Source organism: Penicillium vulpinum (genome assembly GCF_028829585.1).
Source record: "Penicillium vulpinum strain IBT 29486 chromosome Unknown utg000003l_segment0_segment0, whole genome shotgun sequence".
NCBI classification, from domain to species: domain Eukaryota; kingdom Fungi; phylum Ascomycota; class Eurotiomycetes; order Eurotiales; family Aspergillaceae; genus Penicillium; species Penicillium vulpinum.
In genome coordinates, this window is record NW_026643243.1 from 6,563,516 (window position 1) to 6,590,149 (window position 26,634).

Genomic DNA, 26,634 nt, shown 5'->3' on the forward strand with positions numbered 1-26,634 from the left:
GCATATGAAATGCACTGTTCTATTTAGACCTGCCGAAGTTACAAACCCAATTATTTCCCGTCAACAAGTGCGGGAAATTAGTTGTTTTCCGTGCTAAATATCCCATTCTTGCCATATCCAAGTCACTGTATCTAATTGCAAGGGCATTAAAGGGGAAAATGAGCTCCACCACTCCACCACTCCACCATGTTCAAATCACTCCACCACTCCAGTTCTCATCAACCCCACAGATAATTAGAGCAAAAAATGTACATACTGTACTTGACTCTATTATCTCGCAATTACTACCCGTGCTCTTGTAGGTCTTCTTATTCATTCCAGACTTGCCTAGAATAATGCGCTCGTCTTTGCGCAGATCTAGATACCCCATCCATCAAGTCAAAATGTGTCAGAATTTTGTATACCTAATGAAATCCTAAACTCAGCAGTCTCCCCTTTCCAGCTTCTACTTGCTAAATTTGCATGCAAAGACTTCCGCTCCCCGTTTTCACGTTATCGGTAGGCCGGGGCTGTTCCAAGGGCCATGATATGTGAGCGCAGTGTCGTGCATTGAAAGTTTAGTAACTCTGCCAGAAATTAGTACAGGATAAGCTGTTTCCAATTGATCTTTGTTCGAATACCAGATGGCATAGTCATTAGTTCCAGAGATAACTATCCAGCTGTTTGCACTATGCACGTGACTAGCCTAGTTCCTGAGTCTACCGTGCTGATATTTACTCGGTGAGCCTGTACCTGTGGACCCTCAAAGGCGGAGGCTCAGATAAGAAAGCCCCACCCAGTGATGATTCCGGTATAGGTACATGTAGGGAAATATATATATCTTGTCAAACTTACACCTTCAACATGGCTGAGATTCATCAAAATAATAAGAATGATGCGATCGTCGATGTGGCCTCGGTCTCACATCCACATTCCACCTTGGAGGAGTATGAAAGGCTCTTCGGCGTCGACGAGGACGCATATGAGCAGCCAACCACCACTAGGAAAGAACTTTGGTCATATTACCTCTATTACAATGGCGATAACGGTGTCGGCCCGGGATCGTACAGCCAAGCCCTGTAGGTGTAATGAAATACTGGAATTTCTCGACTAATCTCGTGAAGTTTCCAGTGGGCCTTGAATGGCGCCGGACATCAACCTGGCTCAAATCCACCCAAAGCCTGCACCGATTCATCCGCATGTGTAGTTCCGTGGGTAGGAGGCACAAGATCGGTATCTTCCGTGGTTCTTATTGCCAACGGTCTTTGCTTCACTTTCATGACGGTGATATTCGTCTGGCTAGGAAGTGCTGCGGACTATGGGACATTCGGTCGATGGCTCCTTCTGGCATTGACGGTGGTCTGTTGGGCACTGCAGTATGGTATGATGTCCATCCGGCATCCGAGCCAGTGGCCAACGGCGATGGGATTGTACGTTGTGGCATACATTGCCTATGGGGCAACGCTAGTATTCTATGCTGCTGTATTCCCTCGTCTGGCGCGATATACACCACATGTGCGCAAAGCGAGAGAAGAAGATCTTAGAGAAGGTAAGATTAACCAGGATGAATACGATGTTATTGAATCACTGGAAAGAAATCACATCAGGTCAGTTTGATCTTTTGACCTCCTATTGAAGATCTCGCTGATAATAGTAGCAACATTTCAACTGCACACAGCAACATTGGATACCTACTCACACTCGTGCTCAATCTGAGTATTCTACTTCCACTGCAAAACAACAGCTTCTCAAATAACCTGGCACTATGTCTTACTAATTCATGTAAGCTTTCTGGCAATCCACTTAAGAGTCGAACTATCTGACCTTCTACAGATTGGGTCGTTCTTGGCATCTGGTGGTTTATTTTCCAGCAAAAAAGGCCGGGACCAAAGATACCAAAAGGGTCAAGTTACACCACCATTGGATTCAAGCAGATATGGCTGGCCATTCGAGAAATCAGGTCTCTTCCACAGACATTTCTGTACTTTTTTGCCTATTTTCTTCTTGCTGATGGCCTCAACACTACTGGTGAGCTTTTCTCCCCTCATCTGCTGCAACTGAGACTCGATGTACCTATAGAGACAGCATAATTTATTAACATAGACCAATAGGTACTCTCGTCAGCATTATCCAAAACGACTCTGTTTCATTTTCTTTCTTGCAGATCACATATCTCGGCATTACCCAAGCTGCGTGTTCAATCACCTCAACATTCGGCTTCTGGTATATACAACAGTACTTCAAATTCAAGACGAAGACCATGTTTTTGTTTACCAATTTCTTCACCGTTCTCATCCCATTTTGGGGCATGCTGGGACTATGGACCAACCACATAGGGTACCATAATAGGGTATGTATCAGGCTCCAACTGAGAGTTTACAGCTAACAGTTATGAAGTGGGAGTTCTACTTCTACAATGTCATCTTCGGGCTTTTCCAGGCCCCATACTACGCAGTAGGTGGACTTTTAAATGGTCTCCAACATTTTCACTCCCCCTATGGTTTCTAATATCATGCCAGTACGCCCAAACAATGATCAGCGAGCTGATGCCACGCGGCTACGATAATATGTTCTTTGCGCTTTTTGGAATAACTAACCGTGCAGTAAGTAGGCTGTACCTGGCGCTGTGTTTTTTTATTTTATTATTATTCTCACTAACCTTATATATAGTCTTCAATCATCGGTCCCAATGTCATTCAAGCCATCATAAACAATACCCACAACAGCTGGATGGGTTTCCCATTTTTGTTCGCCATCTGCGCTGGCGCAATGATCACTATCTGCTTTGTAGACATCAAAAAAGGTCGTGAAGACTGTCAGAAATTCACCGAGCAGCGCAAGATAGACCGTGTTGTGGCAGAGAGTGGCCTAGATCCTAGTCATATCGCAAAGGGGAAACAACCTGTTCCTAATGAAGATCTCTCCAAAGCGCAAAACCACCACACAAGAACTATGGCTACGGAGTAATCTCGTTTATTTTGAGAAGTTTTTCGTTGTTATTCTCTACTCTCTTTTATCTTGGTTTTGGTCATGACATATTCTATCATTAAGTATTACATACATAGATGTCTACAACAATGAATCTTCAACTCTCAGCCTTTGTCACATCCTGCTTTCTCTCTTCTGTTCTCTCCTCAGACTTACTCTGGTCTTTCTTTTCGACCTTGTCCCGCCATTGATGGCCAAAAATAGTGGTGAGCCATACACAGACCCCAGACACAACTAAAAATAACGCGCTGATAGTACTAAACCACCCCACCCCCATAGCCTCTACCGCCGGAAGCACAAGACCAGACCCCAGAGCACCGAACACATATCGTAACAGATAGCTACCGGCAACGACTTCGGCACTCCGGCCACTCGACTGCATAACATCCAGGCTGTAAGTGTTGAGACTAGGGAAGCAGAACAACTGTGCCACTCCCTGGAAGAACATCGCAAGGACGGGGACTGGGATTCCACCAACAGCCTTCTCGACCGTCCAGCCATAGACCAAGATACACCCTGGAATGACACCACCCAAAAATATCAGACAAGACTTCAGTCTGTCTTCGGGGACTCGCACACCACCACGCTTGCGGATCCATTTCTTCACAGTATGGTCTGCCCACCTTCCACCCATGAGTGTACCAACAAGATACCCACAGCCTGGCGCTATGTAGAATAGACCCGTCTGGATAGGGCTGGTGAGGTGGAAACGTGGGTTAAGTACGTATCGAATTGGAGTCAAGAGAGAGTACTGGTTCCAGACGAGAGCGCCGGCAGCGAGACCCGTGCAGAAGAGGTTGGGGTATTTAAATAGCATAATAGCAACTTGGAGGGGGGAGATCCGGTACCAAAGATATTTGGACTTTTGCCATATCGTCTTGTCGGCCATATCGCCTTTGGTCAGATGCGGGTAGGTCTCAGGGAAAAAGAAGAAGACAAGAATCATTCCGCAGCCCCCAAGAGCTGCCTGGAGCCAGAAGATCACTCGCCATGAGCAGAATGTGACGATCACGCCCTATATTTGTAGGTCAGCGCGGATTGTATCAATGCTGTATTTATACAGTGGACATACGCCAATGAATGGCCCAAAGGCTGGCCCAATCAAGGTTCCCGATAAAAACCACCCCAATGCTGTTGCCCGTGCTCGAGGCTCGTATACATCACCCAATGCTGAACTCCCAACCACCAAAAAAGACGTTCCTTGAAACGCAGTCAAGACACGGAAAATGTAATATGCTGGGAGATTGGGGGCTAGGGCCGTGCCGATGCTAAACGCAAAGAACAAAAATGCGCTCACAAGAAAGACCTACTCCCAATCAGCTTGTTACTTCAAGATAAACCTCTGCTCAATACTCACCGGACGTCGCCCCCAAACCTGACTAAAGGGCCCCCAAAACGGAGCCGCAATGCCCATAAATGCCATATATAACGCATTGCTAGCGTTTATCACACTTCCTGTGGTTTCGTAGGTCTTTGCCACTTCAGGTATACCTGCCAATATGGAGGTGGAGGAGATAGGTGCCAGGAAAGAGCAAAATGACAGGACACCAACGATGATGACTTTGCGGGCTGGCGAAAAACGTAGATATTGCTCCGCATCGATCTCCTGGAAGTCATCATTGACAGGAATGTCATGATGCGAGACATGGCTCTGTACATGGCCAAGGCTATTTACAGCTCCTTCTCGTTGTGAACGCCGGGATTGAGCTCTCTGGATTTCGGTTTCATTCACCCAGGACTGAGACCGCCTCTCCTCGCTGGAAGCTTTCGAGGTGGTTGGAGACATGGCGAGAAGCTTTTAGCAAAAGCTAGAGCCTGCTAGCTTGTGGTAAATCAGAAAAAGAGTCTCTGTAATCGTTCTTAAATTCGGCTTCCTCCCAGGTCATGCTCGTCGGGTATATCCGTAGATGCGTGAGAATATCTCCAATTGGGATTGTATTAAAAGGTCAAAAAAATGGAAGTAAATGGATTGATTCTAAGCAAGTCAACAGCAACGAAGTACATCGCACAATTGAATCGTGAGTCATAGAGAAAAATTTGAATGCCTTGTTTCCCTATCATCTTAAGGGAGGATCGGCGGGTCGTTTCCGACGGGCTGCTTCCGACGTAGCGTTTTAAGAGGCCAGAGGCCCCCGGGTAGAGGGCTTGGTATCGTCTTCTTAGAAGTCATCCTGCCAATCTACAGGTGACAGACCAATGTGATTCGGGGAGAGGATCAGTAGGGTTGCGGAGTAGGGCAGAGGAGCGGAAAAGAATCCGGGGCTACCGAGGGTAAGTAGTCTTGTGAGGGATATATGGTTACTCCGTACAGAGTATTCCGTTCATGGAATATGAATAAAAACATACCTAAACCCCCTACCTAGGTAGTATAAATTAGAAAATTTGTCCTGGAAGACTTTTGTAAGATTGTTCTCAAGTCCAGACTCTCTCACATCATATAGCCTAGTACTACTCTAGTGAGAGATAATGAACGGTCTATTAAAGAGTCTTTCACATATTGAAGACAGAACAGCACCAGTATCGATTATCTCATCTCAAACAAGCATCTTTCCAAATGAGCAACTGGGAAACTACCCAATAGGATTGTGGCTGTTCATCGATACACACAGCCCCATGACGTTATTCCGCTTCTGACCGCCAACGACCAACCTCGTCCCTCCCCTCTCCCCCTCCCCACATTTCTTTGCTTTTATCTTGGAGATTTCGAGTCCAATTTGATAGCTTAAGAATTCATACTTATTTCAAAATATGTCCCCTCAGAGCCAAGTCCCCCCCCAAAGCAAGGGCTCATGGACAAGTTTCCTAAAGGCATGAAAGCTCATTTGCTGGAATATACTAGGCTAACAAATTTCTAGTCGATCGCCTCCTTTAACGGTGATCTATCCTCGTTGACTGCTCCTCCCTTTATCCTGTCTACAACCTCCCTTACCGAGTACTCCGCCTACTGGGCCGAACACCCTGCGCTCTTCGTGGCACCGGCCAAGGAGGCCGATCCCGCAAAGCGTGCTCTCCTGGTTCTCAAGTGGTTCCTCAGCACACTGCACCAGCAGTACTGCAGTCGTAGTGAGAAGCTCGGTAGTGAGAAGAAGCCTTTGAACCCATTCCTGGGAGAGCTGTTTATCGGCAAATGGGATGGTGACGCGGAAGTGGGAGAGACTGTCTTGGTCAGTGAACAAGTCAGGTACGCGAAGCTATTTCTGTATAGAGCTGCAACCCACTGATTTAACCACAGCCATCATCCTCCTGCCACAGCCTACTCGATCCGCAATGAGAAGAACGGCGTCGAGGTGAGTAGATAAATATTGCACCAAGTCATTGAGACGTGCCAATAACTGACAATACCATCAGCTGCAAGGATATAACGCGCAGAAGGCCTCCTTCTCTAGCACTATTTTCGTAAAGCAGATTGGCCATGCGCTTTACACACTCACCCCGCCCGGGTCTAACGAGAAGGAGGAATACCTGATCACGCTACCAAGCCTACACATCGAATCGCTCATATACGGCTCGCCCTTCGTCGAACTGGAGAAGTCAACCAAGATCGTCAGCAGCAGCGGCTATATCGCTAAGATTGACTATTCCGGTAAGGGCTGGCTGAGCGGCAAGAAGAACACCTTCTCCGCGATCCTGTTCAAGGAGAGCGAAGGCGAGAAGAAGCCCCTTTACACTGTAGAGGGTCAGTGGTCGGCCAAGTTCTCTCTCAAGGACGCCCAAACCAAGGATGTAATTGACACCTGGAATTCCAAGGAGAACCCCGTCACTCCGCTGGCTCTGCCTCCCCTTGAGCAACAGGACTTGTACGAGAGCCGACGTGCCTGGAACGAAGTGGCCGCCAACATCCAGAAGGGAGATATGGATGCCGTTTCCGGGTACAAGTCGCGCATTGAGACTGCTCAGCGCGAACAGCGCCGCATTGAGAAGGAGGAGGGCCGCGAGTGGGAGCGTCGTTTCTTCAACCGTGTTGAAGAGAGTGCCGCCGATGCCCAGACCCTGCGTCTTGCCAAGTTGGCTGATCTTGCTTTTGAGACTGATAAGACTGGCGGTATCTGGCGCTTCGATGCTCAGAAGGCTGCTGGCGCTCAGCCGCCTTACCACAAGGTTGGCGGCGAAGGTCTTGGCCTCGCCGCTGAGTAAATTATTGCTGGACTTGGACACTTTTGTTTTGCTCATCTGAATTTGTCTTGGAGCCTTGCTTGCACCACATAGATTTGACTTTTTTGGATTCCTATTATGTACCGTGTCATGTTGCATTTTGATTGTATATAGTTCCCGGTCAAGGTTGAAGTCGAGGCCGCGCACTTGCTTATATGCTTGGACTCGGTGGCTCAACTTTTCCATCTAATGATATGGCATCTTCAGTTATCTTGATTATTTACACCTTTGAATGTAATCAAAGTCAGAGGCTGAATGCCGCGTTAATGACGACAAAGCTCGAGTACTTTATTATGACTACAATGTACAATACTAGGACAGTCTCCATATATAGGTGCCATACTGGATCGTACAGGACATACATAATTCATGACACTTTTAGCCCAGGACGCAACTGAGCATTGGATCTACCTCTACCAGATCCGTTCAGCCATACATCATAATCATCGACCGATATTGCACATGGTGAGGGAGCACAAAGACAAAACAACAGAAGAAGGCAAAAGTAGGGAAAAAAAAAAAAAAAAAAAACTTGAAAACCGTCCGCGGAGACAAGTGACACACCGGATCCGAATAGACACCGACTAGGTTATAGCGAGAAAACAAAAAGAAAAACAAGAGAAACCTAGAGAGGAATTGGTGAATTTAATACAGAGACCGCATCATATGGGAGCAGTGGTAGCAAAGAAGAGCAAGACGGCTGAGAGGAAGGGTAAGGAAACGAGAAAAGAAAACAGAAAAACATCAAGAAGACAATCCCCCAAAGTAAAGAAAACCAGCCAAGCTCCCCAAAAAAAGAGAAGTACGGAGTAGAGATTACACAAATGTTGAGGAGAGAAAGATGAAAAGAAATTGCCTGGGTACTGTCTGTCTTTTCTGACAAGACGTGAGGTTTCTTTCCCGGTAAAGTGGACAAAAAACCAAATCCCTTTTCAAATCATCCGCAAATGCAACGCCATATGTGTTTGGTGGGTCATTATGTCTCCCCTTCGTTTCATTTTTTCTTTTCAGTGGCCGTAGTTGCCACCCCAGCCGCCACGGCCAGAATTTCCATAGTAGGTACCGAAGCCTCCTCCACCGTAGTTGTTACCATAGCCGGTGGCCTGGTGAGTCTGGGTAGCCGCACCTTGGTGACTGAGTCCACCGAGTCCACCATACTGGGGGTTTAGCTGAGGGTAGCTGCCGAAGGACTGCTGACCCTGCTGACCCTGGAGTGGGGGAAGACCGGTCTGTGCCTGGGGTTGACCGGGGGCGCTGTTGGTAGCGGATCCCGGGCGGTTCTGGGCGAGCGAAGGGCTGGGACCGCCGGCCTTGGGGGCTTCAAAGCCCTTGGTCTCGTCGGTGGCAACAGGGGGCTGTCCGGCAATAGGAGGGTTTTGGACAAAGCTGCCCTGGGAACGGCTGAAAACATCCGACATCCCAGTACCAAAGGCATTGGTGCCAGTGGCAGACTGGTTGTCAGACTGCTGGGCAGAGCCAGTACGGCCGTAGACTGAGTCCCGGGCGGGCATGGCCTGGCTGAAGCTACCAGTGTTTGCGGGGGAAGACGATTGTTGATCATAAGAGAAAGCACCGTGGGGCTGGCCGTACATGCCACCCTTACCGGCGTAGGGGCCATACTGGCTACCATAGCCGTATTGCTGGTTGTGCTGCTGCTGCTGCTGCTGCTGCATGTAGTGATCCTCATACCGGCGAGCATCATCGTATCTCGGGCGGTTACCACCACCATACTGCTGTTGCTGCTGTTGCTGCTGCTGCTGGCCCATCTGATTCATGTACGAAGCGTAGTGGGGGTTGTTGTAGTAGTTAGGGTATTGGTAGCCATAGGCGTGCTGCTGCGCACTTTGGCCAGGCATATGCTGAGCAGTGGGGGTCTGTTGAGTGGCGCCGGGGATGGTAGGGTTGGGAGTGTTGTGTCCGCTGTTAGTGGCGTCAACAGGCCCGTAGCGGTTGGGAGGCTGCGTGGTGGGAATCTGAGCTTGGGCCTCAGCACCAGAGACACCAAATCCAGCTCCAGCGCGGGGACCGGTAGGGGCATCCTGGCTCTGGCCGTAAGAGCCGTAGGAGGCGTAGTAGGGGAAACGCTGCTGCTCGGCGGCGTAGAAAGGAGAATACTCGCTGCCGGTTGTGGCAGTAGGCTGAACAGGAGCCTGATTGGCGAATGGCTCGGGAATCTGCGGCTGCGGCTGGGTCACCTGTTGGGTGAAGGGATCAAAAGGCTTCTGTTGGGGCTCAGAGTAACGAGCGAAGTCGGTAAAGGAGTCGGCGGAAGCGCCCTGGGGGACCGGAGGCAAACCAGGGGCAGGACGCCCAGCGGCACCAGTCTCCATAGAGTGTGGTGCCTGGGTCGTGGGTGGAAGTGAGGCACGGGGAGCGACGGGGGAGTGTTGCGGGGGCTGAGCACGGGTCTCAGCCTCCTCGCGGTTCTCATCAATATCGATAGCGTCACCGTTCAGTCCCATGCTACCAAATTGAACAGCAGCACGATCCACTGCGTGGTTGCCAGGCATAACCACAGCCTGCTGTTGTTCCATCACACGACGTTGAAGACCTGGGGTACGGCCCTGCTTGGTAGCACTGGGAGGGTAGGCAGACGAGGGGAAGCGGGAGGGAGTAGCAGCAGCGGCGGCTGCCGCCGCAACCGCGGGGTCGATACCACTGCCAACAGTGCTTGCGGCGGTGGCGGTAGGAGCGGGAGCGGATACATCGGGAATCTGTTCGAGGTTGGTCTCGGTCAAATCGCCCTTGGGAGGGTTAACAGCGGTGGTTGGAATGGCAGGGATCACGGGATGGGTGGGCTTGGCGATGGGTGTCTTCTGGGAGGCAGCGGGCGCGGTCACGGTCACAGGTTCAGGAGCGGGGGGAGATGGCTCGGCCACAGGCTCGGCGGGCTTCTCAGCGGCGGGAACAGGAGGAGGGGCCTGGGGCTTCTTCTGCACCGGAGGAGGGGGTGGTTTGGCGAAAAGACTCGCCCACCCCTTCTTTGCGCCCTCAGGAATCACACTGCTCTTAGGCTCGGTCGATTCCAATTCGCCTTCGGCTGAAGGCTTTGCAACGGTCTCCTCTGCCTTGGGCGTAGCCCACTCCGATGTGATAGCAGGAATAGCAGTAGGCGCCGGAGTCTCTACAGTAGTAGACACTACGCGAGTTCCATTTGTAGCTGCTCCTGCACGGCCTCCACGACCGCCACGGCCTCGGTCTGCGCGAACACGTCCACGACCCTCTATTCCGCCGCGACCACGGGTTCCACGAGCGGAAGCTGCAATCGTCTCGGTCGAAGCACTCTGGGCCTCCTTGGGCTTAGGGCGAGTTCGGTCTGTGGTCTTCTTCTTGACCTCACCCCACTGGGAAACATTACCTGTAAAGCCAGTCAGTTACGGCCCTCGAATCATAAGATTCGATTGATTTCAAGTCAGGAAGATTTGGGTTGACGGGGACTCGACCTTCACTGATGCGCTCAATTGCCTCCAAGAGCTCGCCGTTCGAATCTTCTAGTGCAAACACCAGATCTTCGTCCTTCCAGTCTGGGAACATTTCCTTAAGAGTTGGGAGAGTGTCGGAGTACTTCTTCTTCATCTGTCCAATTTCACCCTCCTCGAAGGATGAGATGTCTGAAGTGTCATTTGCAGATCTGTTTCCACCACGACCACCTCTAGAGCTGAAACCGCCACGGCCACCACGGGCGGATACTCTACCCCGCGAGGCGGAGGACCGGTTCTGAATGTCGGACATGTTGATTGTTGAAGATGTGTGAGATGGAGAGAAGTATTGGGGAGGAAGGAGGTCACGATTCGCAGGGAAAGGCTAATGAAATGGAGCACCCTCGCAAAAGAGGAACAGCACCAGAACCACAGGCACAGGGGCCAGAAGAGACGGAGAAAAAAGAGGTAAAATCAAAGAGATTAATTGGGAGGGAGGATGCGTTAGGAGATGACAAGATTGAAGAAAGGATCAAAAGCTAACGGGATCTGAGTTGCTTCCCTTCAAGTCTTGGCGTTGCCTGGCTTTTAGCGAGTGGCGCTTATTGGATGCTGGGGGGACATTTACAGTAACAAAGGGAGATCTTTTACTATTCTTTTACAATTTTTGATATATTTTGATATATAATAAATAGTTTTTATTATGTTGAACCAAATTTATAGATTCAATATTTAATCCTATTTCATTAATTGAATGTAAACAATTTTTGTAAATTGTTTCGTCTCAGTGTGGTTGATTTCTTCTACTCGTCATTCACCTATTTTTTTCACCCTTTGGAAGGGGGAGTGAGAGAGTAAGGTCTGGTTTCACCGCCTTCGTCGATCCTCCCCTCTTTACCTTGAACGTCCAACATACACACCTGCAGTACTACATACATCATACCATTTTGAGAACTTTGAAACTCACCATCATGAAGGGTACATCCATTTTCCAGTTCAAGTCCTGGCCTAAGATTCATCAACCCTTACCTCGTACTCCACGAGAGTCTCAACAACTGTTAAATGCCCTCACATCTTCCTTTCGTCGCCAATTAGATGGGGCTTATCCCGCATCAGGCAATAACCATGGCCGACCCCTCTCGAACCCCGAATCATCGGCACATGCAACCGATCAACATTTGCAGAACATCCTGGATAACCCTCTTTTCCGTATCATTCCGACCAGACCCATCTCACAAGAACCCACCACATTGCAAAGCATCGAGGGCCAGCGACGACTAGCCGAAGAACCCATGGCAGTATTTGATCAAATGGCTGCAGCTGGCTCAGTCACTGCACTTACAATCAATGATTGTCTAAAGTCTCAACTCCTCCTTTCTAGGTCCCCGGCCGATATGAAAACATCTCGGGCGGCATCAAGGATTGTTGATTGGTATTGGGCATCAGATGGCACATCAAGGCAAATGCTTCTGCGTTTGCGGTCAGCAACTACGTCGTTGACCAAGTTCATGGTGGCAGAGGGATTGCACAGTACTGTCATGCAGTGGTTGCAAATGCTCATGAGCCATGACCTAGGTAGTCAGAATGGTCGGATGACGGAAGGGCTCGCACGGCAGACCTTCAATCATCTCCTAGTTGATTTTATAGATGCAGAAGCCTGCTTTGGAAATGGCTTCGACTCAGCAATGGCACATTATCTGCGGGTATGCGAGATGCATTTCCAAAGTGCATCTTCCCATAAGTCAAGGAAACCGATGCTCCTGGCTGCAGCCGCTCATCTGAGCCGTATGGCTATGGAGTACAAGCCATCGGGCGAGCAGGTACCAACGTTAGTATATGATCAGTTCAGAGATACAGTTTCTGTGCTATCTCCTCGGTCCTTACTGGTAGCATCCGTTGCTATCTGTCACCCAACAAATCCCGATCCACGCCCATTTCTCCAATTCGTGGCAAATCTCTCACCAAGTAAATTCCAGGCTTGGAATGAAATTAGGCGTGATGCTTTCTTCGAGATAGGTTCAGAGGCTCTTCGCGTCCTCGTTGACCGGAAGAGGTTCCGTGACATCTCCCGGCTGGAGCAACATATTTCAGAACTGCTACCGGAACAGCCAGCAGCTCCAGTCGCGGAAAAGTTACATACATCGGCTGAAGAGGAACATATCGGTCGTTTGAACTGGGGTTTTACATGATCCTCTAGTCTTAAGTTTATTTGAACAACTACTCTACTCTCGCACATGGCTGGGGTTTTTGAAGAGCATACAAGCCAACACCGATACTCAAGAGGCACACAAATTTGTCTATGTTTCTACCCTAAGAGACGATCATGGTCATAATTACTGCAGCTATGACAGCACACTACTAGGATACAATTTCCATCCGCATTCATTGTGTATAATTACACAAGTGAAGCTACTTCAGCCTGGCTGCACGGTTCAACAAGCCTGCATTTTCTGAATTTCTGAATCACCACACAAAGGAAATCCAATGCCGATACTCCACTTCGAGTTTGAGCCTCATCTTCTTGGCGGTCGTACATATGAACAATATAAGGGATTTCAGTTGCCAGCCCTGGAGGAAGTCTTGGCTGAACCGGGATTTAGAGAGGTGTGTGAAGCGCCTGAATACTATCAAGCATCCATTACACCAAATATACGAAACCCCTCCTTTTTCTGATATATATATATATATATATAACCCATTGTCAATAGTGGCTCAGCCAGTTTCTTAGACAAGCTCTTTGCGCTGAGTGAAAAACATAAACCTAGCATCCATACATGATTCTCTAACTAGTGATAAGTAAGATTTACAGCCTTTGTGACCGAATACTCACCTCCTAACAAACACGTGATCATCGCAGCTATTTCCAGTGGAGAATATTGCGCGGCAATTATAATTCTGGAGCTGGTGAGGCTGTGCGACAGAATGCCGTGGAGAGTTAGAGGGCTGAAGCAGCGAATCAGCCAGGGGTAGCGTCTCCAGTGCTCTCAACTACGTCACCGCACGACCTCACCTCATGCTTCCCCAAATTAACCGACTTCTCTTTACTTCTTTTTTCCTCGTACAAACTCATCAGAGCAAGGATTGCAGTCGCATTGCTTTTGCGAATACCTTCCTACTCAATCTTTGCAAATTTACATACAACAGGTTATCCGGGGATCTGACATCATCGATCCACAATGACCACTGAAGGAGCCCCCGTGCAGAGCAATGCAGCTTCAGGTACGTTGTTTATCTTAAAAATACACTACTGCAGAACCCAAGGGGTAATTGATCTGAGAGGCCATATTATTTTCCCAAAGTAGGGTTGCAGGTCAATGTTTCTTTGCTTAACCGTTGCTTGTAAAATGCACACCAGATGCTAATTAAGGGATATAACAGACCAGGACACTGCCCAGCTAGTCAAAGAACACTCGCAAGCATTCCAGAACAGATTAAACACCATTCAAACGGATAGCGAGCCTGATATTGAAACAACAAAGTCCGATATAGACAATGACCAGCTTAAGGCAGAGTCAGGGCTTCAAACACCCAAGCCTGCTCCAGGCACCGAGCCGCCTGTGACAGAGTCAGGTGGATCTCCTCTCGGTAGTATCCCCATTGCTCGTGAGTCGCAGATTCCAGTAGGACCGAGGGATGAAACAGTGGCAGGCGAGAAGCGTGACATTGATTCAACTGTGACGCCCACTCTGGCCCTGGCTGGGGACGAGGAGCAACGAAAGCCCGAACCGTCGGATGAGCCTGATACCAAGAAGCTGAAGACAGACGACAAGTCTGCCCCAGATTCCAATGGCACCGCTGGTACTCCCTCCCACACAGACAACGGAGGCCAGAAGAAGGATAGTCGAACCAAGAAGGAGAAGATCAAGGATGCCGTGAAGAGGGTTACTCCGGGAGATGGAATTGGTAGTCGGACTCGCAGCCGGACCAAGGCCGCTTGAATAGACTAGCCATTATATTTGCAGTTTTGCTGTGTTACTTCCATCCGATCATGTTTGCTCCAACTTTGAACCGTGTTTATTCATGCCAGGGTCTTCTCATGGATGGTTGTTGTGGCTGTACACGCGCTGCAATAAGATGAATATCCTTTCCCTGACAAAAGTTTGGGTGGGAATTATCCTCAATAAAGAACTACCGAAGTTGTTCGCAATATATTCCTGGTCTTGTACGACATTTTCAGTTGTTTGTACTTAACTAGTACTAGTATGTAGTAGACATCTGCACTGCTCTATAATTTCCGATTGATATGATCCTGTTACTGCTTACTCCCCAATTTATCCTTGTCAAGCCTCTTTCTATATACCTTTTTAAATACTTTCCTGAATAACATTGAATACATAAAACCACGACTCTTTCGGAGGTTTCAGTTTCAGATGGCCGATAATCGGGACTGAGTCATTTCTCGGAGCGGAATAACCATTTCCATCCCCGCTTATTGGAGGGGAGTCATTATTGGTGATAGAGGAATTGATTTGATTGATTTCTTTTTCCCCCTTCATCACATTCTAATTCTCTACTTTCAAAATGGCCGGACAAAAGATTTGGCTGCGCGCTGAAACCAAGCCCGCTGAGGCGCGGTCTGCGTGTGAGCAGCTTCAGCCCACAATGGTGGGGAAGGACTTGGCTAATACATCACCTAGTGACCCCAACTACCTGCAAGGCATTGATTGATGCTGGATATGACGTGACTGTCGAGCGGTCCACCCAGCGCATCTTCGAAGGTATGTCCAATTTCCCATACACCCCTCACCCTGTTGAGCTCAATGACTGATTCTGCTTTATAGACGAGGAATTCGCCAAGGTATGCTTTACTCGATAATATAGCTCGAATCTGGTCTAAACACCGTCAATTGATATAGATCGGTGCGCCTTTGGTCGAGGAGGGATCCTGGGTTCAGGATGCGCCTAAGGATGCCATCATTCTGGGTCTCAAGGAGCTGCCGGAGGATGACTTCCCTCTGGAACACGTCCACGTCACTTTCGCACACTGCTTCAAGCAGCAGGGTGGCTGGGAGAAAGTCCTTAGCCGTTGGTCTCGTGGCAAGGGCACATTGCTCGACTTGGAATTCTTGACTGATGATTCCGGGCGCCGAGTTGCTGGTAAGACCCATGCCCCAGAGTGTTCTTATTTTGATTCAATTGATTAACTTCTTGTTTATTAGCCTTCGGATGGTCCGCCGGTTACGCAGGTATATATACGTGAAGCTCGTTGCCCGAAATAATCAATACTAAGACGTGGAACAGGATCTGCTTTGGCTGTGAAGAACTGGGCTTGGCAATTGACACACCCTAACGAGACCTTGCCTGGTGAGGTTCCCTATGCCAACCAAGACCGTCTGGTCGAGTCTGTTAAGGAGGCACTCGAGGCAGGCAAGAAGGTCGCTGGCAGGGCACCCAAGATCCTTGTTATTGGAGCTGTGAGTCTTGTGCGGACCTACAGAAAGTAATATACATATTGACAATGCTATAGCTCGGACGCTGTGGCAGCGGTGCCGTGCAGCTCGCCAAGGATGTTGGTATCCCCGAGTCCAACATCATCCAGTGGGATATGGCAGAGACTGCGCGAGGTAAGTCATTACAATCTCCATTCTCTTCAATCTAGCCTAAGCTCACAGTCTAATGTTTGCAGGTGGTCCTTTCAAGGAAATCTCACATGAGGTGGATATCTTCGTGAACTGCATCTACCTTTCGGCCAAGATTCCAGGTAATTTTATGCATGTATCCTCTGATCTCGACTCAATTGACTGATATCTTTTCTCTCCGATTAGCCTTCGTGAACGTGGAGTCACTCTCTGCCCCCAACCGAACCTTGTCTGTTATCTGCGACGTCAGCGCCGACACGTGAGTCATCGGATATAAACTATGCTAGAGAGCGCACGGCTAATACTCAAAAGCTCCAACCCCTTGAACCCCATTCCTTTGTACGACATTACGACCACTTTTGATAAGCCAACAGTTCCCGTCTCCGGGCTGGAGGCCGGAGGTCTACCCCTCAGCGTGATCAGCATTGATCACCTTCCATCTCTCCTTCCCCGTGAGAGCTCTGAGATGTTCAGCGAGGCTCTTCTGCCTAGCCTTCTCACGCTGAACGACCGGGCCAACTCTCGGGTCTGGAAGCAGGCTGAGCAGCTCTTCGATGAGAAGGTTGCTACTCTGCCCAAGTCGCTTCAGAGCTAAGTCTGTTGCGCTGGTAGGCGTATATGTGGAGGTATTTACATGATTATGTGCATTTTGATAGAAATAGTTCCAGATAAGGAATCCTACAAAAGTTGCAAGTTCAGACATAACAGATGTTGAAGATATTACGTATCATTCTTGGTTTCCTTCTAGAACAACCGTAGAAGCTCTGTGGTATCTCTTCGGACATCGCGTGGTAGTCGTGAACCCAAATCAGGTTACAGTCCTGCACTTTCTTGACAATAGCCTTTACGAAAAATAAAAAAACAAGGGCTGACTCCTGTACGGAGTACCGGGAGACAGTTGGGGGTCAATTTCGTAGATGGGATCATTCCATTTGTTTTCAACCGAATCACTTGACATTGTGGCTGAGATGACTTGTCTGAAAGTTTATATTGCTTTGAAAGCCCTCAACCCATATTTTCGATAGATATTCAGTCGTTCCTTACATTCTTGACATTCCCAAGCTTGTCCTCCAGGCAAGACGTGGCTCATCTTACCCCAGACTATATGTAACCGCGGTCAACCTCCTTATATGCGGGGATATGTAAGACGGATATCCGGAGAATCCGTCCGTGGGGCTCTAACCCGCTACAACGGCACTTGGGCCAAGAGGAATGCCCCAGCCATTGGATGAAACAAGAGTTTCGCGAGAACGAAGAAAGGAATGTGCTCAAGTTCATCTTTTGAGTCGGGATGATTGTGGAGTTTGCCCCGTTTGACTCTGGCTAACTTAATTTCGGGCTCCGGACGAAAATGCTCAATTGTTTCTTTCTCCGCATAAACCGCATCGCTCCACTCTCGCCTGTTCTCCCCTCTTCCCCAAACATATTCGATTCTGCACTTAAAATTGATCTGTCAGCTTATGAACCTTGGAGGACCCTGACCCACATTGGACGTCTTTTGTGATCGACCCTCCTAGGACATTCAGCGCCCTTACCTATTATCCGGGCCAATCCGAGAATGGGGCAATGAGATATAAGTCTGCCTGTTTCGATACCCATACGAACGCCGAACCTTCCTGCCTCTATAACACACTGCTTGATGCAAGAAAAGCCGACAACAGTCGCCGCCTATGCGGCTGGGGCTTCGCTCGCTGCCGTTGCCCTGTTCTACGTCTTCGGGCCGAACTACACAATCGACGGAGATGAGTCAAACGACAGCAATCGCAAGAAGAGCATCGTGGGTCTGTCCAACCCGGCCAATGATTGCTTTATCAATTCGGTGCTACAGGCATTAGCCGGGTTGGGGGATCTGCGGGTCTACCTGATCCACGAGCTGCACCGGCGCGAACTGGATGGACCAGAAATATACCACACACTGCCGAGCGAGGATGAAATTTCGCCGGCACGGTCGGACAAGTTGCGGGAATTGCAACAGGGGATAATCACGCGGGCATTAAAGGATATGTTGAACAGGTTAAACGAGCGCCCTATCTATAAGAAAACGATCTCAGCCCGCGACTTCATCCAGGCTCTGGAATACGCATTCCGCACGCGCATCAGCCGCAATCAGCAGGATGCGCAGGAATTCTTGCAGATTGTTCTGGAACGACTCTGCGATGAGTACCATGCTGGTGTGCGCGCACGTCAACGAGCACTGGATGCCGTTGGTGCAACTGCTTCCAGCACGACAGGCGAAGAGGGCAGACCCCAAGAAAGCTCGTCCGAGGTGGAGGTGCGGATCGATGATGGATCGGCCAATGGACTGCCCGCCATCATCGACACGAAACTGAAGCAAATCGACAAGGAGTCTGGGTTCCCCTTTGAAGGCAAAATGGAGTCGCAGATTGAGTGCCAGTTCTGCCATTACCAATACAAGCCGAATCAGACGGCTTTCGTCAATTTGACACTACAGGTACCGCAGAAGAGCTCCACTACGCTCAACTCTTGCTTCGACGGCCTCCTCAAGACTGAATATATCGAGGATTTCCGCTGCGATCGATGCCGCCTGCAGCATGCTGTGGATGTGAAGACCACCGAGCTAGCACGTGCTCGAACACAAGGTGATCGAGATCGGTTGAGCCAGGAGATTTCGCGCATTCGCGAGGCTCTGGAGACAGATCCTGAGGCCGAGCTGGAGGGTATCGTATTCCCTCCGCCAGAGACTGCCCCCAAGCGCAGGATTGCACGGCATATGCGCATCACGGCGTTTCCAAAGGTCATCGCTATCCACTTGTCGCGGTCAATCTTCGATCAGAGTAGCTCGAGCAAGAATGCTGCTAAAGTCTCGTTCCCGGAGCGGCTCCCCTTGGGAAGCATCTTAAGCCAGAAGTGGTACAAGCTGCTTGCGATTGTCTGCCACAAAGGTAGCCACCATAGCGGACACTACGAGTCCTTCCGACGGAATCACATCTACCCGCCATTTTCGACCCCCGAGGTCTTCAGCTCCTATGCACAGAGTCGCAGCGCTAGTCAGAACACCTCCGCGGCGCCTAGTCCCCGGATTGTACCACGTAGTAGCCCGGATGTCAACGGCGATGGAAGCATTTCGAGAGCAGGCTCGTCAGCTTCGCTGTCTCCAGCCTCGGCCTCAACTTCAGCGGTCCAACTCACTCCTCCTCAGCAGCGGCCTACAACTTCTGGCTCACGTCGTTCTTTCCAGAGCAACACGTCTCATTCTTCCAAACTGACGTTATCCCCAGTGTCGGATAGCAGCAGCCCGACGACGGACCAGGATCGGTGGAATCCGTCTGCCCCGCGATCCTCTCGCGGCACACCCGGCTCTTCCCAGGATATCCCCACGGGGGTCAGTTCGCGGCTTCGGCGCCGTCGCAAACCGAACGATCGCTGGTGGCGCATCTCCGACGAGAAAATCAAGGAATGTAAGACCTCGGACGTGCTAGGCATGCAGAGAGAGGTCTACCTCTTGTTCTACGAGTTGGAGAAGCCCGATACTGAGGGGCATAGATAGTATACTTTCTTTTCCTTTTTTAGAGTCCAGTACATACACATACCCCCGTACTTCTGTACAGATGAGATCTAGAATCGAATTAAAAGGGGGGGTTTTACTTAGAAAGATGTACTAAATCAGACCAATGCTTTTGAAAATACCCAACAGAATAGTCGGAGATCCCAATGAAAGGGGGAAGGGAAAATAGTAACTTCCGATAAACGGCGAAGATGATGTCACTTGACTTTCTGCAGCTCTACTACAATTGTAAGGAGTACCAGTATCGTACAACATATGATGTACTTTGTACATTATTGCTTATTTTTATTTTACAGCTTTTAGTTGTAGATAAGGAAAATGAGTATCCTTAGTATATAATACTATAAACCGGAATATGAGGGACAGTGGAAATACGGCGAATGGCCTCGAACTCCTCGGCTGCTCCCCCGCCACGAACAAAATGCGGATTCTTGATTCTCCGATTTTTAAAGAATTGAATGGTCATTTTATAGCTATTATAGCTATTATAGCTGTCATAACTATCATAGATGGTATAACTGTAATCATTAAAGAACATAGGAGAAACAATCTCCTGATATAGGTGGAATAATTCCCTCATTCCTTATAAGCTCCTAATAGCTCTCCCGGATATCTCAATGGCAACGTCGGGCCATCACGGGGAAGGTCGGGAAGCACACAGTGGACTGGCCATACATAAAGATCTCATTACTTTTCTCTTTCTGTTCTTCTTGTTCTCTCTTGAAATCACACTGACCTCACTTCAGTTCCACTCAATCTCCACCACCGGTGAGTCCAACCCTGTCTCTCCCTTCACCGATGACGCTTGCCCCTCCTCTACCTTTTGCCCCTCTTCCCTATTTAACTCTGCCCGCTTTCAGCTCCCGGTAAGGAGCTTCGCTTTAATACTTTATTAGATCTAATTTCCTTCTTTCTCTTCTTCAGATTTCTACAAACCAAAATCTTTGTACAAACTTCATAATGGGTGTCCTTGAGCAACTTAGCCGCAAGTCCGGCGTCATTGTCGGTGACGATGTCCTCCGTCTCTTTGAGTACGCTAAGCAGAACGGCTTCGCCATTCCCGCCATTGTGAGTTCTCATGTCTTCTGAGTGTTATGTGTGAACCTATACTGATTCCCACCAGAACGTCACCTCCTCTTCCACTGTTGTCGCTTCCCTCGAGGCTGCTCGTGACCAGCAGTGCCCTGTTATTCTGCAGTGCTCCCAGGGTGGTGCCGCTTACTTCGCCGGTAAGGGTGTGAGCAACGAGGGCCAGAAGGCCTCCATTGCTGGTGCCATCGCCGCTGCCCACTACATCCGTAGCGTGGCCCCCGCCTACGGCATCCCCGTCATCCTTCACACTGATCACTGCGCCAAGAAGCTCCTCCCTTGGCTCGATGGCATGCTCGATGCCGACGAGGCTTACTTCAAGCTGCACAACGAGCCTCTCTTCTCCTCCCACATGATTGATTTGTCCGAGGAGCCCGTCGACTACAACATCAACACCACCGCCGCCTACCTTAAGCGCGCTGCCCCCATGAAGCAGTGGCTCGAGATGGTATGTCAACTCACAAAAAAAAAGCATATTACAACATTCATACAGTGCTAACCACTTCCATAGGAGATCGGTATCACCGGTGGTGAGGAGGACGGTGTCAACAACGAGTCTGTTGACAACAACTCCCTCTACACCCAGCCCGAGGACATCCTGGCCATCCGTAACGCCCTTGCCCCCATCAGCCCCTACTTCTCCATTGCCGCTGGCTTCGGTAACTGCCACGGTGTCTACAAGCCCGGCAACGTCAAGCTCCACCCCGAGCTCCTCTCCAAGCACCAGAAGTACGTCAAGGAGCAGATCGGCTCTTCCGACGACAAGCCCGTCTTCTTCGTCTTCCACGGTGGCTCCGGCTCCTCCAAGGCCGAGTTCAAGGAGGCCATCAGCTACGGTGTCGTCAAGGTCAACGTCGACACTGACATGCAGTACGCTTACCTCACTGGTGTCCGTGACTTCGTCCTCAACAAGAAGGACTACCTCATGTCCCCGGTTGGTAACCCCGACGGTGCTGATAAGCCCAACAAGAAGTTCTTCGATCCCCGCGTCTGGGTTCGCGAGGGTGAGAAGACCATGGTGCTGCGTGTTAAGGAGGCCCTTGAGGACTTCAACACTGCTGGCCAGCTGTAAATGTTGACCTTGTGTGATGTCTCATATTTTATTCCCTTTCTTTACCCTTTTTGATTACCCTCATATCCTCTCTTCATGCGGCCGAAAAAGCGTTGGATGTGCCTGGGGATGTGGCCGTCCAGGTTGTATGTAGCGTTGTATGCTGACACGCTGTAATGAATGTCCATATCACGGTCCTTATGACCGCTCCTTTGGAATATGAACTGTTAACGTTCTGTTTGATAATTGTATTTCAAGACCAATCTCCGATGTAGTTACCAGCCAGGTCTTGTATTGTTCCTCAGACCTTGCCAATATGTGTCTGTATACTTGGGTCTATCCACTACTAACTTCAATTTATAAACAAGTATAGGTTATCTCATCCATAGATGTTGGTGGAATGCTACCCATGTATATGTGCTTACTGTTTGCTCCCAAGGTTGTCTCCTACCACCGCCGTTGTAATCCAATCTCGAAACCTAACCCCGATAACACGATGTAGCTCACTCGATTGGCAAACATGAGGCTTCTCTTCTCATGTCTTCTCAGTTCCCTCTTATTATCTCACAGATTTTCGTCAGGGTGATTGGCCATCATATTCCTTTTTTCATACCTCATCCTCCATCAACCTCCATAACCCAAAAAGACATCGGTATGAACCCTAGCTTCTCCTACCCTTTATTTCCATCTCATACTAGTAAGCCTCTATCAAATAGAGCCCATACCAATCACAAACCAACATGTTCCCTACGCGATTGATCCGCACTCCACAACCGGTACATATACCAAAATCCAAGCATAGTCCTCTCTACTAACAAATCTAATACGAAAACAGGTCCTAGACCTCGGCAGCGACCTAGAAGAACTGGTCTACATCAAGACAGCAATTGGAATCTACGACCGAACCATGCTATCAATCATCGGCTCGGCAATCACACCCGCACAGCTCAATCTCAACCGCGGGTCCTGGCTACGGGCCAAGTCGAAAGTGGCATCTTTGCACCGGAGCATCGTGTCAGATTTCAATCGGCTGCCGCGTCAAATGAAACGCACCTTTGTGCGGGCCAATCGCTTGACTCTGATCGAGCATGGGTTTAAGCCATCCGCTGATAGCTTGCAGATTACTCGTCCAGGTAGTAGACGGGTTGTCATTGTGCTTTGAAATGGGAGAATGGGATACATACTGGTATGTTGTTGCGTGCGAGATTATCTGCTCTTGTGTATCGTTGTTAACTGGGTTGTTCTGTTAGAGAAGTTGTAGTTCGACTCTTCGTCTCTAAGGAGGGGGGTGGTGATGGTGGCTGTCCATAACACTTTGATTCCTGTTGGGATGCTCAAATGCTTGGACAGCTGATGGGAGGATGACCTTTCATGCTAATAGCAAATCGATGCTCAGGATTAATATTTCACAAACACATTACAGTGATTCTTTAGTGATAGTTATGGTTCTGTTGTAGTGAGGTCAACCAACATTTGATCATGCTGAGATCCTCATGAATAAACGGTTACTAGTTAGCTGGACCGAGAAGACAATAATGCACTAGACATAACAACTAACATCTACAGAAAATAATGTCTTCTCTGGCGGAACCTGCAAAGAGAAAATATATAAAATCGTTAGTCCACACTACAGCCAAGCTATACGGGTTCAGGAGGAGAAACCAAAGCAGTGAGATCAAATTTCGCATTGAGAAATTTACAAGAATAACATGACAACGTCTCAGTCATAAGCGGGTTGACTCTCAGATAGGGATAACTCCAATCTATGATGCGGCCAAGATTCCAAACATGCAACCATCTTGCACACCCAGTTCCAGGGCAGCAGCATACTTAACAGGAAGAGATATTTTTGATAGAGCAGCCGATTCTAGAATTAGAGCATAGTAACCCTATCAACAAGCATGCTTGCGAGTCCACTCCCGTGCAATTTCCTCATAGCGCATCCGGTCGTTTTTGTACTGCTCTGCGATCCGCCCCTCGACGGCGTCGTCAGGCATCGGCTCGGCTAGTAGCTGTCTGGCGAACTGGAGGACTGCGGCGATCTTCGAGCTGGGTTTCCATTCGTCGGCTCGGAGCATGCCTAGGCACATACTTCCCTTGTCATCGTTTGTAACGTTCGGGTGATAAATTTTTGTTGCGAAGGAGACTGTCGGGGGCTTGAATGGGTATTCCGTGGGTAGGGAGAGCTTGACTAGGAACTTGCCATCCTGTGTTGTTTGCCAATAGGTTAGAAACGTAGTTTGTTAGACTGTGTGGTTCGAGTTTGGGGAGGGTCCCGTTGGAGACCTTATTGGGAGATGACGAGGCGAAAGGCGGGAGTTTTGACATACGTGAAATGGGGAGCCTTCTGGCCCATCCATGATGACCCTCCACTCGTACACATTCGACTCATCGACCAGTTCAACCGTGATCCCTTCCGGAGGGGATTGGGTGAGCTCGGTCAGCTCCTATAATTGGAATAGATAGTTAGTACGCTGGCGGATACAATGGTTATGTGGAAACATAAGCATTTACCTTGGATATGCGCTTGATGCTGCCCATTGTGGTGGTCAGTTGTGGATTTGGCGGGGCGATAAGAGCGGGGAGGTCAAGGAAGGGGAAACGCGTTAGTGCAAGACGCGTTTCACGAGGTTGAGTCGGCAAATAAATAGAGCTCGGGGAATTTATTAAGTAATATGGAAAAGATTTTATGTGCGACAAGAGCCAGGAGAACAAAGGGGGCTTTTAGGTCGAAGCTAGAAGCTCTTAGTGGGGTGTGCGGCAAAAGACGTCAGCGGAGAAGTTGGATATGTTCGCCGTCCGCCGCTCAAGCTTGGAACACTATAATTGACACTATATCCATTGATACTCCCTGTAATAGTAATAATATTTGATGCATTGGGTTCCATTTCTACCATTTAACAAATCTATATTTTGTGCATTATTCCCTCTGGATCATTACCATCAGTCCCATAAGTCCCAGCATCACTGTCTTGAGCCAGGGGTGTTCACTGAGCATGATAGTAACGTATCCAACCATGGGTATGTAGCCACGAACGCTGCCGACGATATCCTCCGCCCGGTCGAGATAATCCTGGCCTAGCCTAATGTCAGCAACCTTCTCAAGTAGCCTTCTTCAAGCTTGTCTCGCTTACCTTCAGCGTACAGTTCAGTATCGTCTGCTGAATTGTTGTCACCCTAGCAAGCTGTTAAAAGATTTCCTAGGTCAGCCAAATTGTTGTCGCCTACCTTGGTGAGGAGCATATGAGACTTGGGTGTTGTGTCCCTAGAACCACGTTAGCAAAAAGAAGCAGGCAAATGAAAATTGCTGGGTAATGGGCGAGGACATACACTGTAATTTCTTTCACTTTCTTTGTGCTTGCACGTCCTTCTACCTCAGGGAAGGTACGGACAACCCTGTGGACGATCGGAATGGACTTTCCTCTAACATTATAAACGAGAACTTCTCCGATCTCCGCCCTCGTGTTTCGATTCCAGAGAAAGAGAAGGTCACCACGCTGAAATGCGGGCTCCATTGATCCTACGGAGAGGGGATGTGAGCTGTGTTCAGACCGTCTTGGAATAGCTTTGTTTACCGGATAAAACCACAACTATTGGAGAGCTTGATGCAGACACGACCGAGAGGCCTTTCCACAGCATAAAAGCCGTGGAAAGAACCAGTGCAAAGTTCAGCACCTGTGCGATTGATTGTCGAGCATTTGTGATGCTGGAGGAGAGGGAGGATAACATGGTGGGCGGTTCGCGATCAACGGATAGACGGGAGAGTTGGGATAGGTCGCTCTAATAGTGACTGCTGTTGGTCAGAAATATTGCCGGGTGTGTTTTTTCTTCTTTTTTTCTTCTCTCCTGCAGGAAGGTAGATAAAGACGATACCTATTATGTTCAGCTGGCTGGGCTGACTGGGCTGTCGTGTTTTGATAGAGCTAGAGAATGCGGAGAGGTGGCCTCGTCGGAGATCGCCTTGGCACAGATCCACTGGCTTTCCGCCTTGTAGGTATAAACACGGTGCATATTGGAGCACCGTACATCAGATTTTAGCTGAAAATTAAGATATTCAATTATAGTATAGTATTTAGTTCTATATATGGTAATCTGCCTAAATACCGGTGGACTCCGTTTGATCGCAACAAACGGCTTATTGGACTTGGGTGCTTTGTATGTGTGAAAGATGCTTCACCATAGAAAGATGTGTTTAACTACAATATCAGATTAACGTAACCAGAGCCCATAGCCTGAAGTATTAGTGAGGTCTGCGTGCTCGCTTCGGAGCTCTTCATGGGTTTGACGAACCTGGTGATCCGAAATTGCTGCAGATTGGTTGAAAGGCTTGTTGGCAACTTTAACGTTAAAAGTGTGCTGAAATAATGGAATATTTTAGTGAATCAAGGCTGTTAGCTTGCTTAATATGTATTAATGTCGCCTTATATCTGTTTTAGCGTAGAACCATTCAATCGGGCAACCATATATAGCAGATCATGCTCAAGATATTCTTGTTTCTCACGCTATATAGCCTTGGCTGTTGATCCATTCGAAAATGATATTTGCTATGTTAGATTTAATCAAAGATACACAAATACTAGGACCTCGCAGACTACATATACAAGAACAGGTCACGTTCCGTCTCCCTGGGCACCCTTGGACGTCATTGATCAAAGCTTGCTCCTTTTTCTAAGATATAGTCGCAGCTCGTTTGATATCCATCATAGGAAGTAGATACATAGCTTGTCATCATAAATAGATAATTCCTTTTATTCATGGTCCCCTGGTTCTTCCCAGAGCTTCACCTTTTAAGGTGCTCGGAGGAATCACCATGAAGAATGTTGAAAATAGTAGCTATCCCTGGAAAATATG

General features: G+C 48.8%; 12 protein-coding genes across 12 annotated transcripts; 8 read left to right on the forward strand and 4 right to left on the reverse strand.

Moving 5' to 3' along the window:
* Positions 1-843: 843 nt before the first annotated feature.
* N7479_007514 (uncharacterized protein) lies at positions 844-2,946 on the forward strand (the record flags this gene model as incomplete). The annotated part of the gene is made up of 8 exons (XM_057255208.1): positions 844-1,043; positions 1,104-1,586; positions 1,637-1,761; positions 1,813-2,007; positions 2,091-2,329; positions 2,377-2,433; positions 2,499-2,582; positions 2,650-2,946. 8 exons carry the CDS (start codon positions 844-846, stop codon positions 2,944-2,946), a joined length of 1,680 nt encoding a protein of 559 aa, XP_057109070.1.
* A 118-nt stretch (positions 2,947-3,064) lies between these two features.
* Positions 3,065-4,753, reverse strand: N7479_007515 (putative MFS transporter; the record flags this gene model as incomplete). The annotated part of the gene is made up of 3 exons (XM_057255209.1): positions 3,065-3,982; positions 4,040-4,273; positions 4,325-4,753. 3 exons carry the CDS (start codon positions 4,751-4,753, stop codon positions 3,065-3,067), a joined length of 1,581 nt encoding a protein of 526 aa, XP_057109071.1.
* Positions 4,754-5,715: 962 nt separating this feature from the next.
* N7479_007516 (OSBP family protein) lies at positions 5,716-7,101 on the forward strand (the record flags this gene model as incomplete). Its single annotated transcript, XM_057255210.1, has 4 exons — positions 5,716-5,775; positions 5,823-6,148; positions 6,200-6,254; positions 6,316-7,101. The coding sequence occupies 4 exons, from the start codon at positions 5,716-5,718 to the stop codon at positions 7,099-7,101; spliced, it is 1,227 nt and encodes a 408-aa protein (XP_057109072.1).
* Positions 7,102-8,126: 1,025 nt separating this feature from the next.
* Positions 8,127-10,851, reverse strand: N7479_007517 (putative RNAPII degradation factor Def1; the record flags this gene model as incomplete). The annotated part of the gene is made up of 2 exons (XM_057255211.1): positions 8,127-10,477; positions 10,563-10,851. The coding sequence occupies 2 exons, from the start codon at positions 10,849-10,851 to the stop codon at positions 8,127-8,129; spliced, it is 2,640 nt and encodes an 879-aa protein (XP_057109073.1).
* A 658-nt stretch (positions 10,852-11,509) lies between these two features.
* On the forward strand, positions 11,510-12,727 carry N7479_007518 (uncharacterized protein; the record flags this gene model as incomplete). Its single annotated transcript, XM_057255212.1, has 1 exon — positions 11,510-12,727. One exon carries the CDS (start codon positions 11,510-11,512, stop codon positions 12,725-12,727), a length of 1,218 nt encoding a protein of 405 aa, XP_057109074.1.
* A 987-nt stretch (positions 12,728-13,714) lies between these two features.
* Positions 13,715-14,476, forward strand: N7479_007519 (uncharacterized protein; the record flags this gene model as incomplete). The annotated part of the gene is made up of 2 exons (XM_057255213.1): positions 13,715-13,757; positions 13,917-14,476. 2 exons carry the CDS (start codon positions 13,715-13,717, stop codon positions 14,474-14,476), a joined length of 603 nt encoding a protein of 200 aa, XP_057109075.1.
* A 583-nt stretch (positions 14,477-15,059) lies between these two features.
* On the forward strand, positions 15,060-16,712 carry lys1 (saccharopine dehydrogenase (NAD+, L-lysine-forming); the record flags this gene model as incomplete). The annotated part of the gene is made up of 10 exons (XM_057255214.1): positions 15,060-15,120; positions 15,176-15,256; positions 15,320-15,336; positions 15,395-15,635; positions 15,698-15,724; positions 15,780-15,952; positions 16,006-16,102; positions 16,165-16,239; positions 16,304-16,376; positions 16,430-16,712. 10 exons carry the CDS (start codon positions 15,060-15,062, stop codon positions 16,710-16,712), a joined length of 1,128 nt encoding a protein of 375 aa, XP_057109076.1.
* A 1,044-nt stretch (positions 16,713-17,756) lies between these two features.
* On the forward strand, positions 17,757-19,625 carry N7479_007521 (putative ubiquitin C-terminal hydrolase; the record flags this gene model as incomplete). The annotated part of the gene is made up of 1 exon (XM_057255215.1): positions 17,757-19,625. One exon carries the CDS (start codon positions 17,757-17,759, stop codon positions 19,623-19,625), a length of 1,869 nt encoding a protein of 622 aa, XP_057109077.1.
* Positions 19,626-20,352: 727 nt separating this feature from the next.
* Positions 20,353-21,804, forward strand: N7479_007522 (fructose-bisphosphate aldolase FBA1; the record flags this gene model as incomplete). The annotated part of the gene is made up of 4 exons (XM_057255216.1): positions 20,353-20,411; positions 20,568-20,711; positions 20,767-21,180; positions 21,244-21,804. The coding sequence occupies exons 2-4, from the start codon at positions 20,604-20,606 to the stop codon at positions 21,802-21,804; spliced, it is 1,083 nt and encodes a 360-aa protein (XP_057109078.1). The 5' UTR covers positions 20,353-20,411; positions 20,568-20,603.
* Positions 21,805-22,523: 719 nt separating this feature from the next.
* N7479_007523 (uncharacterized protein) lies at positions 22,524-22,945 on the forward strand (the record flags this gene model as incomplete). Its single annotated transcript, XM_057255217.1, has 2 exons — positions 22,524-22,559; positions 22,619-22,945. The coding sequence occupies 2 exons, from the start codon at positions 22,524-22,526 to the stop codon at positions 22,943-22,945; spliced, it is 363 nt and encodes a 120-aa protein (XP_057109079.1).
* A 730-nt stretch (positions 22,946-23,675) lies between these two features.
* On the reverse strand, positions 23,676-24,324 carry N7479_007524 (putative ubiquitin conjugating enzyme (UbcB); the record flags this gene model as incomplete). The annotated part of the gene is made up of 3 exons (XM_057255218.1): positions 23,676-23,990; positions 24,114-24,230; positions 24,298-24,324. 3 exons carry the CDS (start codon positions 24,322-24,324, stop codon positions 23,676-23,678), a joined length of 459 nt encoding a protein of 152 aa, XP_057109080.1.
* A 379-nt stretch (positions 24,325-24,703) lies between these two features.
* Positions 24,704-25,512, reverse strand: sec11 (signal peptidase complex catalytic subunit SEC11; the record flags this gene model as incomplete). Its single annotated transcript, XM_057255219.1, has 5 exons — positions 24,704-24,861; positions 24,918-24,960; positions 25,012-25,048; positions 25,114-25,303; positions 25,359-25,512. 5 exons carry the CDS (start codon positions 25,510-25,512, stop codon positions 24,704-24,706), a joined length of 582 nt encoding a protein of 193 aa, XP_057109081.1.
* Positions 25,513-26,634: the final 1,122 nt, after the last annotated feature.